This window comes from Sarcophilus harrisii, chromosome 2, assembly GCF_902635505.1.
Source record: "Sarcophilus harrisii chromosome 2, mSarHar1.11, whole genome shotgun sequence".
Classification (NCBI taxonomy): Eukaryota; Metazoa; Chordata; class Mammalia; order Dasyuromorphia; family Dasyuridae; genus Sarcophilus; species Sarcophilus harrisii.
The window spans coordinates 506,588,921-506,603,371 of record NC_045427.1 but is presented as its reverse complement, the minus strand read 5'-3'; the positions used below and the strand labels follow the sequence as shown (position 1 = coordinate 506,603,371).

The 14,451-nt window shown below is 33.1% G+C and overlaps 1 protein-coding gene across 2 annotated transcripts in view; it reads right to left on the bottom strand.

Annotated features, from left to right (window-relative positions):
* Positions 1 to 14,451, bottom strand: part of UNC13C (unc-13 homolog C) — a 668,923-nt gene that overhangs the window by 79,602 nt on the left and 574,870 nt on the right. For both annotated transcript variants that reach the window (XM_031955232.1, XM_031955234.1), the window contains 2 exons: positions 13,467 to 13,555; positions 5,764 to 5,913 (listed from right to left, as the gene is read on the bottom strand). In XM_031955232.1, coding sequence (XP_031811092.1) covers positions 5,764 to 5,913; positions 13,467 to 13,555 — 239 coding nt within the window. The remainder of the gene's footprint in view (positions 1 to 5,763; positions 5,914 to 13,466; positions 13,556 to 14,451) is intronic.

Genomic DNA, 14,451 nt, shown 5'->3' with positions numbered 1-14,451 from the left:
GACAAGTAGGGGACTACCTTCTAGGACAGAATAATGAATGCATTGTTAGATACAGCTATTATCTTGAATGATTTGGAATTTTTTTCCTGACTTCTTTTTGTTAAGAGATGGTTCTTTTTTTTGAGAAGAACTAAAATGACTGTGAAGTTTGTGATGTCTAATGACTATGATAAAGATCAATAATGCATTTTCCAAAAACAAAACAATTTTTAAATCCCTGATGAAACAATTAACATATATTTGATGCTGACTAGCCTACTCAGTGGATGGAGAAGTCTGGAGTAGAAGACCTGGGTTCAAATCTGGCCTTAGACAATTACCAACTGTGTGTCCCTGGGAAAGTCATATAACTCCATTTGCTTCAGTTTCTTTGTCTATAAAAAGAGAAGGAATTGACAAACCACTCCATTATCTTTGCCAAGAAAATCCTTTGAACATTAGTGATGTGCTAAGGCCCGTGGATCACAAATAATTCAAATTAAATCAATCTAATACCTTGATACTCAATGATTTCATTTTAAAGGGGAGTATAATGAGAAATATAGTAGAAAATAAAACTCAGGAATTCGAATTGAGAGAAACGAAAGATTAGAAACAACAGAGAAATCTTATGCTTATAGAATGTGAATGCTTTAAGAAAAAAATATTAAGATGCTAGATAGGGTGAGTGCAAAATAATAGAATTAAAACAAAATTGATTATTTTTTACACTCAGGAAAAACTTCATTATTTATGTGGAAAAATCCCTAATTCAGTTTCCTGTGTATAGAAAATGTATGGACAAAGTTAAGATTAAAAAGTAAGATGAACTGAGAATAAAAATGAGTGGAAAAAAGATATGATATGCAACATACCATAACAGTCTGTTAACCTCTCTAATAAGTGGGAAACAGGTAAAAGAACATGCATTATCACAAATTATAATCATTTCCTAAAGAAAATTAAATGATATAAAAACATGTGTCAGAATGAGACTAACAAAAATGGAAAGATTTTTTTCAGCCAGAAAATACTGAATCTCTTTGTCAAGCAAAGTATATGCTTAACACTTTTTTTTTTTTACAATAAAAATAACTTTATTTGTAAACTCTTATAGAGATAGATGTTGGAAGATTATAGGCATTATTATTTGAGAAAACAATGAGAATCAGTGAAAAATAAATTTAAGAAAAGCTTAAGAGCGATAACCAAAGAAGCATTTAGGAAGCTTTTGAAAATAAAGCTGAAAGATAGTAAACACATGAAAAAATGGAAAAGATCTGTGATAATTTTTTTAAGGCTTACTTGTAATGGGCTGAAGCTCGAGTTGATGCACTGAGGTCCCAAGCACATGAGGCTAAATAGTAATTGGGCCATACTCTATTAATATATATGCTTGGAGAAAGAATGGCCCCTGCCCACTCTTTGTGCAAGTCCTGATGTGTTATATAGAAAATGACAATTTTGGTGGGTGGAGGCAGAGGGGCATGAAGAGAGGTGGGAAGAAACTGCTGGCTGGCTTCTTGACACAACTGCACACATTGCTATTGCAATCCCCCCTTCACCTCCGATCCCCCTTCACCTCCAATCCTTCTTTACCTCTACTGAGAATAAAAATTGAAGATTTTCCCTTAACCTGAATTCTTGACTCTGGTTGATTTTAAAATACGTGGTCATCACACTTATTCTCCAAAATAAGACATACTTGAATGGACATCCCACCAACTCATCTTTCTGCCTCTCTCTCAAGTCAATTGAATAATAAACTTAAAGATGATTCTTTAATTAAAAAATCAAATAGAATTCTTGTGATGTACATGTATACATATGTGTGTTCACATGTATTTTCATGCACATATATGCATCCCATGTTATGTGCATGCATGTTTATACATGTATAAATATAGCTGTACATATATGTAGGCATGTATAAACATACCTATTCACATGCATATGTGTGAAATGCTTTTCACTAGATATTGCTATAATTCTTAATTTTTCTTATTTTTAATCCAGGATATAGACAATAAGAAACCACCTGTTCTTTTTATTTACTTAATTAATGCTGGAATTAATGTTCTCCTAGCAACTTATCATTAGCCTCTCACTTTGGTACTGATTATTAGTGAATTATTTCTGGTTCCCAGCAATGGTCATAGAACCTTTTGGTTTCTTCTAAAAATAACTTTTTTCGTTTCCTTTTGCCCTTGAGAAATTTTTTTAGGAGCATGGGATATGGGCAGCTACTGTTGAGGAAAATTACTTTTCTGTCTTCTTTTTCATTCTGTTTCTAAGATTTTCCTGGTTACTACTCAGTCTTTATACTCTTGTATCTGAATGACCAGAAAATCACTTCTTACCTTGTCTGGGGAATATAAAATCAGACATCTTTTTCTTTCTCCTCAGAGTGGTGATTTCATTACCATCTTTCTCTTTTAAAAAATTCTGCTTCTACCCATGAATTTTTAATAAATCATGTTAGATTAAACATGGTTATTTACAAGGTTACTAAACTGAAAATTTGGGAAATAACATTAGATTTATGGCCAAATATTTTATAAAGTATTGGTACATTGTATTTATACTTATAAAGTATTATTATATTATTAAATTAAAATATTTTTAGACAGTTATTTTGTAAACTATTTCCTGCTAGGTGGGGAGAAATGATGAAGAGAAATAGACTAGTGGAAAGAATGGTCAGGTTGATTCAGAACCAGTTGAATGGCTGGACCCAAAGAGTAGTCTTTAATGGTTTGATGTTACCTTTAAAGAAATATCCAGGGATTTTTGCTTGGCCATGTGCTATTCTATGCTTTAATCAATGATTTTGTTAAAGCAAAGATGACATGACAATTTCCAGATGTCACAAAGCTCAGCATTCTGGTTAATGCTTTGGCTGATAGAGTTAGTATTCAAAAAGCTCTTGATAGGCTAAATAATTGTTCTAAATTAAGATAAAATTTCAAATCATTTATGAAACAAAAAGTATTTATTAAGTACCTTTTATATGTGTGGCATGTGAATGAAACAGTTTTTGCCCTTTAAATTCTATTGCAACTGCAAACTCAAGGTGAACAAATAGGATGATGGGACAGCTAGAAAAGTTTAATGTTAATTTAAGCTGTAGTAGCAAAGTTTGTGGTGGTAGTGGTAATAACAACAAAAATAACTAGCATTTAGATAGCACTTTGAGGTTTATAGAGCACTTCACTGTTTGCTTGTTTTTTTTAATTTGATTTTCATAACCCTTATAACCCAGGGAGATCAGTACTATTATTATCCCCATTTTACAGAGGAGAAAAATGAGACAAACAGAGATCAAATGACTTCCTCAGAGTCACATCATTAAAGTCTGAGGTAGGACTTGAACTCAGTTCTTTCGGTCTCCAGCTTTAGTGTTTTATCCTCCATAAGTCCTAGTGGCCTCTAAAAGCACTCAGAAATGAGGTGATGATAATGTCACTGTACTCTGCCCCCCTAATCATATCTGGGACAATATGTTTGCAAGGGGACCCACTTTAGGAAAGTCCTTGATAGACTATGCAATGGAGCAAGAATGAAAATAGGAGTCATGCAGGACTTTAAATTCAGATCATATGATGATCTGTTGAAGGAAATGGAGAGGTTTAGCCTGGTTAAAAGAAGACTGGAGGGCATGATAATTATCCCAAGGATCTGAAGAACTGGTATAGGAAAGCAGTGTTCGATTGGTTCTATTTGACTCCAGAGAGCAGAAATAGGAGTAGATGGAATCTATAAATTCAGTTAAGAGGACCAAGGGAATCTATTTTTTTAAGAGATATCTCAGGGCAGACCAATGTGCCTCAAGACCTGCTGACTTCATCCACATTGTTCTGGGCCAAGCTTAGCTCAGATCAGTTCAGTAATTCCAGCTAAGGAGTGGAAAGCAATGAAACACTTGTGTATGCACTTATTGATTCAAATGTGTGTCGCTTCCCTCCTCGTTGTTCCCTAAGGTTCAGAAAGACATCCCACAGAACAGCAGGAATTCTGCTAACCCTCCACAGCATCCCTTTTCACAGCTTGAGCATTTTTATACCTCAGGCAACAAACAAGGAATACCAATGCAGTGGTTCAAACTCCAATCTCCTGGCCTTTGCTCTCTTAAAAGGAAAGCAGTCAATATAAAACAGAAACAGTGCTGATGACAGAGAGTCTTGAAGTAATGGATACATAACCATATGATTTGTCATATATAACAATAAAAAGAGTTTTTTTTAAGTATGGATTGGTCTCCAGCAGTTATCAAACTATTGTTTTCTTCATACTATTAAAATTATTAAGGATGTATCCAAAGAATTATTTATATGGGTTATATTTATAGATATTTGCTATATTAGAAATAAGAACTAATTTGGAATTTGCAGACCTTCTAAAAGAAAACCTAGGGTTCTCTGGGCTATACTTAAAAAATCACTGACTGAAAGGCCTGGAGAGACTTACACGAACTGATGCTGAGTGAAATGAGCAGGACCAGGAGATCATTATATACTTCAACAACAATACTAGATGATGACCAGTTCTGATGGATCAGGCCATCCTCAGCAACAAGATCAACCAAATCATTTCTAATGGAGCAGTAATGAACTGAACCAGCTATACCCAGAAAAAGAACTCTGGGAGATGACTAAAAACCATTACATTGAATTCCCAATCCCTATATTTATGCACACCTGCATTTTTGATTTCCTTCACAAGCTAATTGTACAATAATTCAGAGTCTGATTCTTTTTGTACAGCAAAATAATGTTTTGGTCATGTATACTTATTATGTATCTAAGTTATATTTTAATATATTTAACATCTACTGGTCATCCTGCCATTTAGGGGAGGGGGTGGGGGGGTAAGAGGTGAAAAATTGGAACAAGAGGTTTGGCAATTGTTAATGCTGTAAAGTTACCCATGTATATATCCTGTAAATAAAAGGCTATTAAATTAAAAAAAAAAAATAAAATAAAATAAAAAATCACTGACTGATTCTCCAAGATGGAGATGGCCAGGGATATCTGTTTCAACTCTGACTTATGTGATTGTGCATATAATTAAGTTTACTAATTAATAGTCAAGTCTAGCAGTGCCTTTAAAATTTTATCACATAGAAAAACATTATTTAAAAAAGCTGTTCTATTGGTATTTTCTAGTCCCATAATACATTCTCCTACTACCTCCATCCATTTTCAAAGAACATCTTCCATGCCTAAAATAAATTTCTCTCCACATCTCTGTCTTTTAAATCCCTGTACAACTTACAACAAACTCAGATGGTACCTCCTCAGTGAAGCTTTCTCTGGCTCATGTTTGTTAGAGCATTTTTGCCTAGAACTCTTTGTTCTTATCACATTCTATCTTGTAATTTAATTACGTGAGTATGAGTCTTAAATATCCTATTAGATTCCTTGAAAGCAGGCACTTTCCAATTAAATCTTCGTATCATCATTTCTCAATATAGTGTTGAAACCATAGGATGCATTTAATAAATCCCTGTTAAATTGTTGTTAAAATCAAACTAAATCCATAGCAACTAAACTCAGAATAACAAATTGGACAGAACAATGAAAAGAAAATTAACTTCATTCAATTCAATTCAAATACTTATTAAGCACTGAGTAAATGAAGGATATTGCATCTGGCATAAAGGTAGATAAAAAAGATTAAATTTGACACCTCTTTGCCTCAAGGACTTGACAGCCTGGTTTCATGATAAACAAAATCAAAATTAATTGATTCCCAGAGTAGTAGTTAAATACCTGAAGTACTTACGTTTTGTCCAAGAAGTCCATAAGAGGTCGTAGAACAATTTCTGCGTCCATAGCTGCATTGTTCTTGTTGGAGGTGGTATTTCCATTTCCTTTCATTTGATTCAATTCTAAACTCATTTGCTTCACGCATTCTTCAATTATGAGCTGGAAACTAAACATATATACAACATAACCCCCTACCCCGAAAAGGAATTTTGGAGAACAGTTTGACCATGTTCAACCTTCTATGTTGCAACTTAAATAGCTTTTTGGGGATTGAAGTTGGGGAAGGGGTCAGGTCAAGTTTCATAGTAAGGTGCTCCATAAACATGGAAATAGCAATTAATACTAAGTTTGTGAGTATACTCATGACTCCTGTGGGTTTCATTCCGACACAAATCTCTAATTGTTCATGTTCTCTTCCTGCTGAAATTACTTGTATTCTATCTCTTTGCATGTTTTATTCACCTAGAATTTAAGTTCCTTGAAAGGTGACATCATTTACTGTTCTTTTCCTTTTTATACCTAAGATACAACGCTTTGCACAAAATAGATGTTTAAATAAATGATTGATGGATGAATTAAAAGAATTGTTAAAATTCTTATTATGTGCAAAACACTGTGTTAAGCTCTAGGGATATTTTGGTATATATATTCTAAATTATTTGACAGAGCCAAGGACTTTAGTAGCAGATTTTTTCCCCCTTGAATCTAGAATCTGTGGTTATAGGTACATTGTTGAATGGCATTTGTATCACTGACTTTGGACAATGATTCTATAAATATTAATTGATCATTTGGCCTACCACCTCCTCTGCCTGATTCAGTTGTAAGACTTTCCTTTGCTTAAATTTTGTATAGTTAGCCTCTTTTTCTTTTTCAGGAATTGAAAAGCGTGATGAAGAGCTCATTTCAATCTAATGAAATAACACCAATGCAAGGATTCCATTTCTTTTTTTCATTCCCCAAATCCTTGAATACATTTTAGAGATGATTGTGAAATTACATATATTAGAAGAAGAAAGAAAGCTAAGAGTGGTGATGAGAAAAGAAAAAAAAATGCAAAATTTTCATACCAATAAAAGGATCCTGAGAAAAGAGGGAAATTCATACAATCAAAATAGGGAAGAAAGATAATATCCTTCCATTTCAGGCTCAGACTCTTTTTCCCACTACTCATTCTGGTTAATTATAATAACAAAAAGTAAATAATACTAATAGTTTCATTAGATTGCTATATTCAAGCAAGGTAATTATCACTCTAATGATTCTCTCAAATTATCATTATCATTAATATTTCAAAGCAATGAAATAATAGAAAGATAAATATGCCTTTTTCATTTTAGACTTTAAGCAGATCACAGGATTGAAATGGAGAGGAACTCAGAGATTATCATATACTTCTAAATCCCCTTTATTGTTCATACCTAAACAATGAATATCTTTAATGGTCTCTGAAGAAATAAATCTAAATAAAGGGTAACATTATATATATATATATATATATATATATACATATACATATATATGTATATATATATATATATATAGTCACATATATTTAATCAGTTGATTTACTGTTCAGTCTTTAAGGATAGCCCATAATGCCCCACCTTTTTATGGGTCATTATGAAAAGTATGAGGAAAGAGGGACATATTTTTGCTACCATAGAAGAGAAATACTCTTCTAACATTCCCTTTCCCTTGAAGAGTGATATTTTCACTTAGGAAAGTGAAAAGCCATTCTGCTGATGGAATCCCCTCAGGAACGACTGCTATAAGCTTTATCTTGGAATTAATAATACATTCCCCTATAATAGCCAAGATTCTAGGTATCATGAACAAAAATAATGAAAGCACAACTGAAAACATTCTACTATGGAATTAAATGATGGTGAATTCACACTTGTTATCTACCGTGTAGGTCTGCTTTCAAGGACTATTTCCCCCCCCCCATTTCTTCCTTCCAATCATTTTACAATTAAAGGAAATATTATTTTTTGCTCATTTGAAATAAGCAAATTCTACCAAGTAGTCATGGACTTTATGAGTTCCCAAGGACCCCAAAAATCTTACAAGAGTTCCTAAGTAAGGAAATGTATTTAATGGCTTTATTTATTCAGAATCATATCAGGTCAGCTTAATATGCCAAATATACATTTAGCAGAAACATAAAAGAAACACCCTTAGTAATGTAGATTGTTGCTTATCTAGCTTCCTAATATTTGGGTCTGAACTCTGAAGTGCATCCTGTGTCTGTCAATAAAGAATCTGGCCTTTTAATTGCCTGTCTTAAATATATCCTGAATTTCCTATAAAGATATAGCAATGTAGCAAATGACATAATTATTGAAACAAACTTTCGAACACAAAGCAAAATTGATCTTCCAGAAAATATATTTAATGTATTCAATGGATATAGCCAAATTGTCTAATTTGGATCCCCAACTAATAAAGTCTTTGGGGCTTTCATGATTCAAGTCACATAAATCTTGTCTATCTTGTTTGGTGTAGATAGAACCACAGTGATAGAAGCAAAACCATATGTCCAGTAGTAAAGTTTGCATGTCAACTTTGGTTAAAAATGGGTAGCAGATGGCTTGATTTTTTTTTTTTTTTCAGCATTATAAACCTAGATTCAGCATTACTCTAGTTAATCCCAAACAAATCACTAAAAATAAGAGGCATATTGGATCTGTCTTATAAAATCATCTTCCATTATCACATAATATTCATGTTGAAAGATTATAATTTTCATATTAAAAACCTTTTTTTTTTTGTCCAGATCTTTTTCAAAGTCCATTTAATATTTGAGGTTCTACAGCTTGAATTTTTTAAAATTAGAAAGCCAAACTCAGGGGGCCAGTCTGGGTATGTTTCCACAATCTGCAAAGAGACTTTGTCCCTTTATGTGTTTGGATAGATGATATAAATGAGTAGCAATTTATGTCCAGAAATAAATGGGAAGAAGGGAATACTTCTTAGATTGGATTTCTTTTAGGAATTATAAAACAGTTTTGATTGATTACAATATTCACTGACAAAGTGTTCTTTTTATTTGGGGGTTAAGTGGGGTTAAGCAATTGGGGTTAAGTGACTTGCCCAGGGTCACATAGCCAGGAAGTGTTAAGTATCTGAGATCAGATTTGAACTCGGGTCCTCCTGACTTCAAGGCTTGTGCTCTATCCACTGCACCATCTAGCTGCCCATGATCATCATTTGTTAGAGCACGTTGGTATTATTTTTTCTTTTTTCTCTTTAAAAAGGTCTCATTTATTTTTCCCTTCCCCCATCTTTATTTTTTATTTTAAAAAAGAGTAAGAAAAATAGAAAAGAAATACAAAACAAAATAAAGCAAAGCAAAAGAAAATATTGTCATGTACCCAGCAGAACACCAGAGAGGATTCCAAATATTTAACAGCAAATTACCAGATGAAGAAAGTATACATATATATATATATATATATATATATATGTAAAAGAAATTATATTCACTAATGACCACTTTTTTTCTTTACGGAAGGAATTGTAAATAGTTCTTTGGTCCTCTGCTGCTCATCTTATATACTTTATTCTTTTTTCTCCCTTTCATCCCCCCCTCTCCCAAGTCAGCTACCTTTAAGAAAAGATATATTTATGTAAAGATATATAGATACATACACATACTTACACTTATACCTACTCCACATATATACACATCTTTCCTATCCCTGCTGACTCTTTAAGTTCTCTTCCATAACTTGCCTTGCAATTATTCAACCTCCCCCCCAACTCAATGATCCCTCCTTTGTCTTCTTCCCTCACCCTTTTCTTCCCCTTATACCCTTATTTCTTTATAGATTTTTGGAAGATGCTATATCTTTCATGCTATATATGTAGTGTTATCTTTTTTGAATAATCATACCATCACATTTAATTCACAGTTCTTCTTTCTGACTATGAACACTCCATTTAACTGCCCTAATAATGAAAAAGGTTTTAGGAATTAAAAATATTATTTCCCTATATAGAATATAAATAGTTTAACCTTATCAAATCTCTTATGATTTTTCTTTCCTGTTTAACTTTTTAATGCTTCTTTTACATGTTGTATTTGAGGGTCAATTTTTTTTTAATTTAGTTCTGATATTTTGAACAAAAATGCTTGAAAATATCTTATTAATTCATCGTCTACTTCTATTTTTCCCCTTTCCCCTCTGAAGGCTTACTCAGTTTGCTGGATAGGTGATTTTTGGTTGTAATACTAATTCTTTTGCCCTCCAGAATATTGTATTCCAAAATCTCTGATCATCTAAAAATAGAACCTATTAAATCTTGCCTTATCCTGACTATTGCTTGATGATATTTGAGTTGTTTCTTTTTTTACTACTAGCAGTATTTCCTCCTTGATCTGGAATTTAATTATAATATTCCTGGAGTTTTCATTTTGGAATCTCTTTTTAGAGGTGATTGGTGGATTCTTTCAAGTTCTCTTTTATTCTCTGGTTCTAGAAAAATAGGTCAGTTTCCTTGATAGTTCTATGAAAGATACTTTCTAGGCTTTTCTCTTTTTTTGATCATGGCCTTCAGATAATCTAGTAATTTTTAAATTACCTGCCTTGGATCTATTTTTCAGGTGAGTTGTTTTTCCAGTGAGATATTTCACACCTTTTTCTATTTTCTTATTCTTTTAATTTTGTTTGATTATTTCTGAATTTCTCATAAAGTAATTAGCATTTGCCTAACTCTAACTTTTAAGGAAATAGATTCTTTCAGTGAGATTTTGTATCTCCTCTTCCATTTGGCCAATTCAACTTTTTAAGGATCTCTTCTCTTCAATAAATTTTGTATAACTTTTTTTCAATTATGCTTTTCAAGACATTCTTCTCTTCACTGGATTTTTATGCTTCTTTTCACATTTGGCCTAGTCTGTTTTTTAAAATGTTATTTTCTTCAATATTTTTTGTGCCTTCTTTTACCAAACTGTTGATACTTTTTTCATGATTTTCTAGCATCAGTCTCATTTTTCTTTCCAATATTTCCTCTATCTCTCTTATTTGATTTTAAAAATCATTTTTGGCTCTTTCATGGCCTGACATCAATTCATATTTGTCTTTGTAGCCTTGGATGCAGGAATTTTGATTTTCTTGTCTTTTAAGTGTATGTTTTGATCTTCCTTGTCACCATGGTAACTTTCTTTGTGCAGATTTTTTTTTCTGTTTTGTGCTCATTTTCTAGTTTATTTATTTATTTCTTTTTTTTTAAACTATAATAAATTGGGTCTCTGCTTCTGAAATGGAGGATGCATTTTTTTCAAGCTTCAGATTTATTTAAATACAGCTGTTTAAAGAAGTAATTCTGGGGACCTGTAAGCTTTTGGTTCTTCCAAAGTGGTATGATCTAGTAAGAAGTGTGGTTACTACTGTTCTGTATAGTTTGGGAGCAACCATAAGAACTCTTTTCAATGCTGAATTGAGGCCATGGTCCCTGGGTATAAGTTCTGCTGAAGACTGGTAAATAACAGTATGAGTGAAGATATGATGAAAAGACAGAGCCTGAGAAAGATTATTAATTTTTCCATTTTTTTCTATTTTGCTTCATACTTCTGTCTAGCAGCCAAAAAGCTTTTTGAAAAAAAAATTGTTAACCCATCTGACACACATATAATCACATCAAGTCAGATAAAGTATTATTGCGAACCGGTTTTATTTAAGATACTGTGTGTGGAGGCAAAAAGAAATTTAAGATACTTCTGACAGCCAAAAACTTAAAAGTTTGACAGGGAACTATACAGTTTGTTTAGATACAAGCAAAGGTTAAAGTTAATTATGGGAATATAAGAAGCAAGTTTTCTAATAAGTCAATTAATCTTTCCAAAGGGGCAGTTTTTTTTGTCTTTATCTTAGAGTGCCCTAGTCAGAGAAGGCTATCTTTGTTAACTTTCTGAAAGGCGAGTTTCTTTTGGAAATTATACTAGCTCTCAAATTCAGTCATAAGAATATGAAGTTCTGGGTGGAGTCTAATGGAGTTCAATTTGCATAACATATGTATTTATGACAAATATATACTATCCTGTGTCTTCTCTCCCCCACACTATTCCTTAGCATTTGCATCTCCTCCCAGGAGAATTATCATCTCTGTTCATCTAATTCTCAAATCTATAAAGCAGCCCGAATTCTCTTTCCTTTTGCTTCATCATATGTTGGATGTTTCTCTATCCAAGTGTTGTAGGACTACTTTTTTCTCAACATGCTCAAAACTGAATTTTACCCCCACCATCATTTCAAATTTCCTATTTCTTTTTTTGTGGGGGGGCAAGTGGGATTTGGAATCACAGTTTATTGGTTCCATTCTCTAATTTTGTTAGTTACTATCTGTATGACCCTTAGCAAGTTAAAGTACATTCTTTAAATCTTATTTTCTTCATCTTTAAAATGGGGGAAAAAAGGGACAAAGGAGGGTGTGAACTCTGCTCCCCATTTACCTTGACTTTTGTATAGGAATAAGGACAGGAACTGGATTCCTGATTTCATTAATATATACAGGGAACTCTTGGCTGGGATTACCTCTACCATCACTGGGCAACACTTCAATAACCTTTAGTCTGAACCTTGCTTAGAGCAGTGAAAACTTAAGTGATTTAGCTTGGGTCATAAAGCCAGTACATCTCAAGCAGTATATGAATCTAGCTTTACCTGCTTATAGAGTCAGTTCATAATTCCCTATATCACAATACCTTCTTATTGGTAGATATCTTGGTTTATATTTACAAGAGTACAGATTGTCTTGGGGCAGCTAGGTGGAACAGTGGATAGAGCACCAGCCTTGAAGTCAGGAGGACCTGAGTTCAAATCTGACCTCTTAACACTTCCTAGCTATGTGACCCTGGGCAAGTCATTTAACCATAATTGCCTCAGGGGGAAAAAAAAGTACATTTTGTCTATTTTTGCCCAATAGGATTTAAAATCCCCAAAAGGAGTCACTGTAATCTCTATACCTAACCCAGTGCCTGGCATATAAAAGGTATAATAGATCTCTTGAAATTCATTCATGGAACATGTTAAAAACACTTGCTCAAGGGTAAAATGCAAACATCTCAGCTTGGCATTTATGATCAGGGACAATCTGGATAGAACTTAGCTTTCTAGTTTTATTTCATATTATTCCTTTTCATATACTCTATCTTCCAGTATTAGCTATTTTCTAAACTTGATATATCAAGTCCTGACAATGTATTCTTTCCTTTGGTCCAATAACTTCTTGTATCTTGTTTTATTTAAATGTTACATATTATTCTGTCTCCTTCCAAACTAGAATGCAAGCCTACTGAAGACTGTGACCATAATTTTTCTTTTTCATTTTGTGTCCCTGCAATCTAGCATCTCAGAGCAAGATTTTGTGAAGGTCTTCCACACAGTAGGTACTTAATAAATCCCAGCTGAATGTTAAACCCTTGCCTGTTATGTGCTCAAATGCTAATTTCTAGTAATTTTGCTTTCTGTTTCTTAATTGTTAATCCAGAGTCGAGTATACATATAGCATTAATCTATGTAACCAGCATTAGTTATAATAAAAAGAATGCTAGATTTGGCATCAGAAAATATGGATTAATAAAATCCTGTCTCTTGCTTATTTCTAATGATGCCATAGATTAGGACCTTTGTTTCTCTGGGAATTAGTTTCCTCAACTGCTTCAAACCCATCACTATGAAAGTCACTATTGTAGTTTAGTGTTGTGTTCGTTACCTTTCACCGTAGGTTATGCTGAGCTCATCCAGGACCCCGTTGAGTTTTACCTGAAGTTCTTTGAGAACACTACTAGCTTCAGGATCTAGCTGCAAAGAGACCAGAAATAATGTTAATTGGGGCTTCAGGTTAACATGGTCACATGTGTTTTGCAAGCATTGTGATTATTATAAAATAACCTACATATAATATGACTCACACAGTTATTTTTGGAAAACAAATAAGGAAACACCACCCAGATAAGGAAAGAGTAAAACAAACCATAAGGGTCCTTATATATGAAAGAATGATTTTAAATCCATAACATGCAGAAAAACACAACAGACTTCTCAAGCTAAAGAGCAAAGCCTTTGCATGGTACTGCAATGAGATTCAAGACATGTAAGATAATATCTTGTAGATTATAGTAGGCTTATAAGCTAGAGAACTGAGAAAATGAAATACTAGATAAATGTGTGCTGATTCATAATATAATAGGATCCTCAACAATGAGAGTAATCAGGACTTCTAGGCACTAATGGGGATAAGCACCATTTTAAAAGGCTGATTCCATTTACAATTCAAATTCTCTGACTTTTAAAAAATTGCCTTTATTAATTGAAGATTAGTATGTCTCCTTTTTGAAGGTGTTTTCATATTTTTTCCATAAATGGAATCAAAAGTAAACAAACAAAAGGAACCAAGTTCTCCAATGTTTCTATAAATTGTGACACGATTGCCCTACACTGGGTTCCACTTTCTGAATGCCACTGGGCCACTCACAAGTGTATTCTTACCTACACCAAGTTCAGCAACTTGACCTCCCTTGGAAAAAAAAGCTCCTGGAGCTGATTCTGGCAGCACTTGTTTCTGCATAGAAAAGGAGCTCATAGCAGAGATCAGATTCTCTTTCAATAAGATAAGGAGAATTCTGCACAACATAGCAATGTTTTCTCTAATCACAATCTTTTTGGAGAGAAAAAAAAATCTATCTTGAAATGAAATG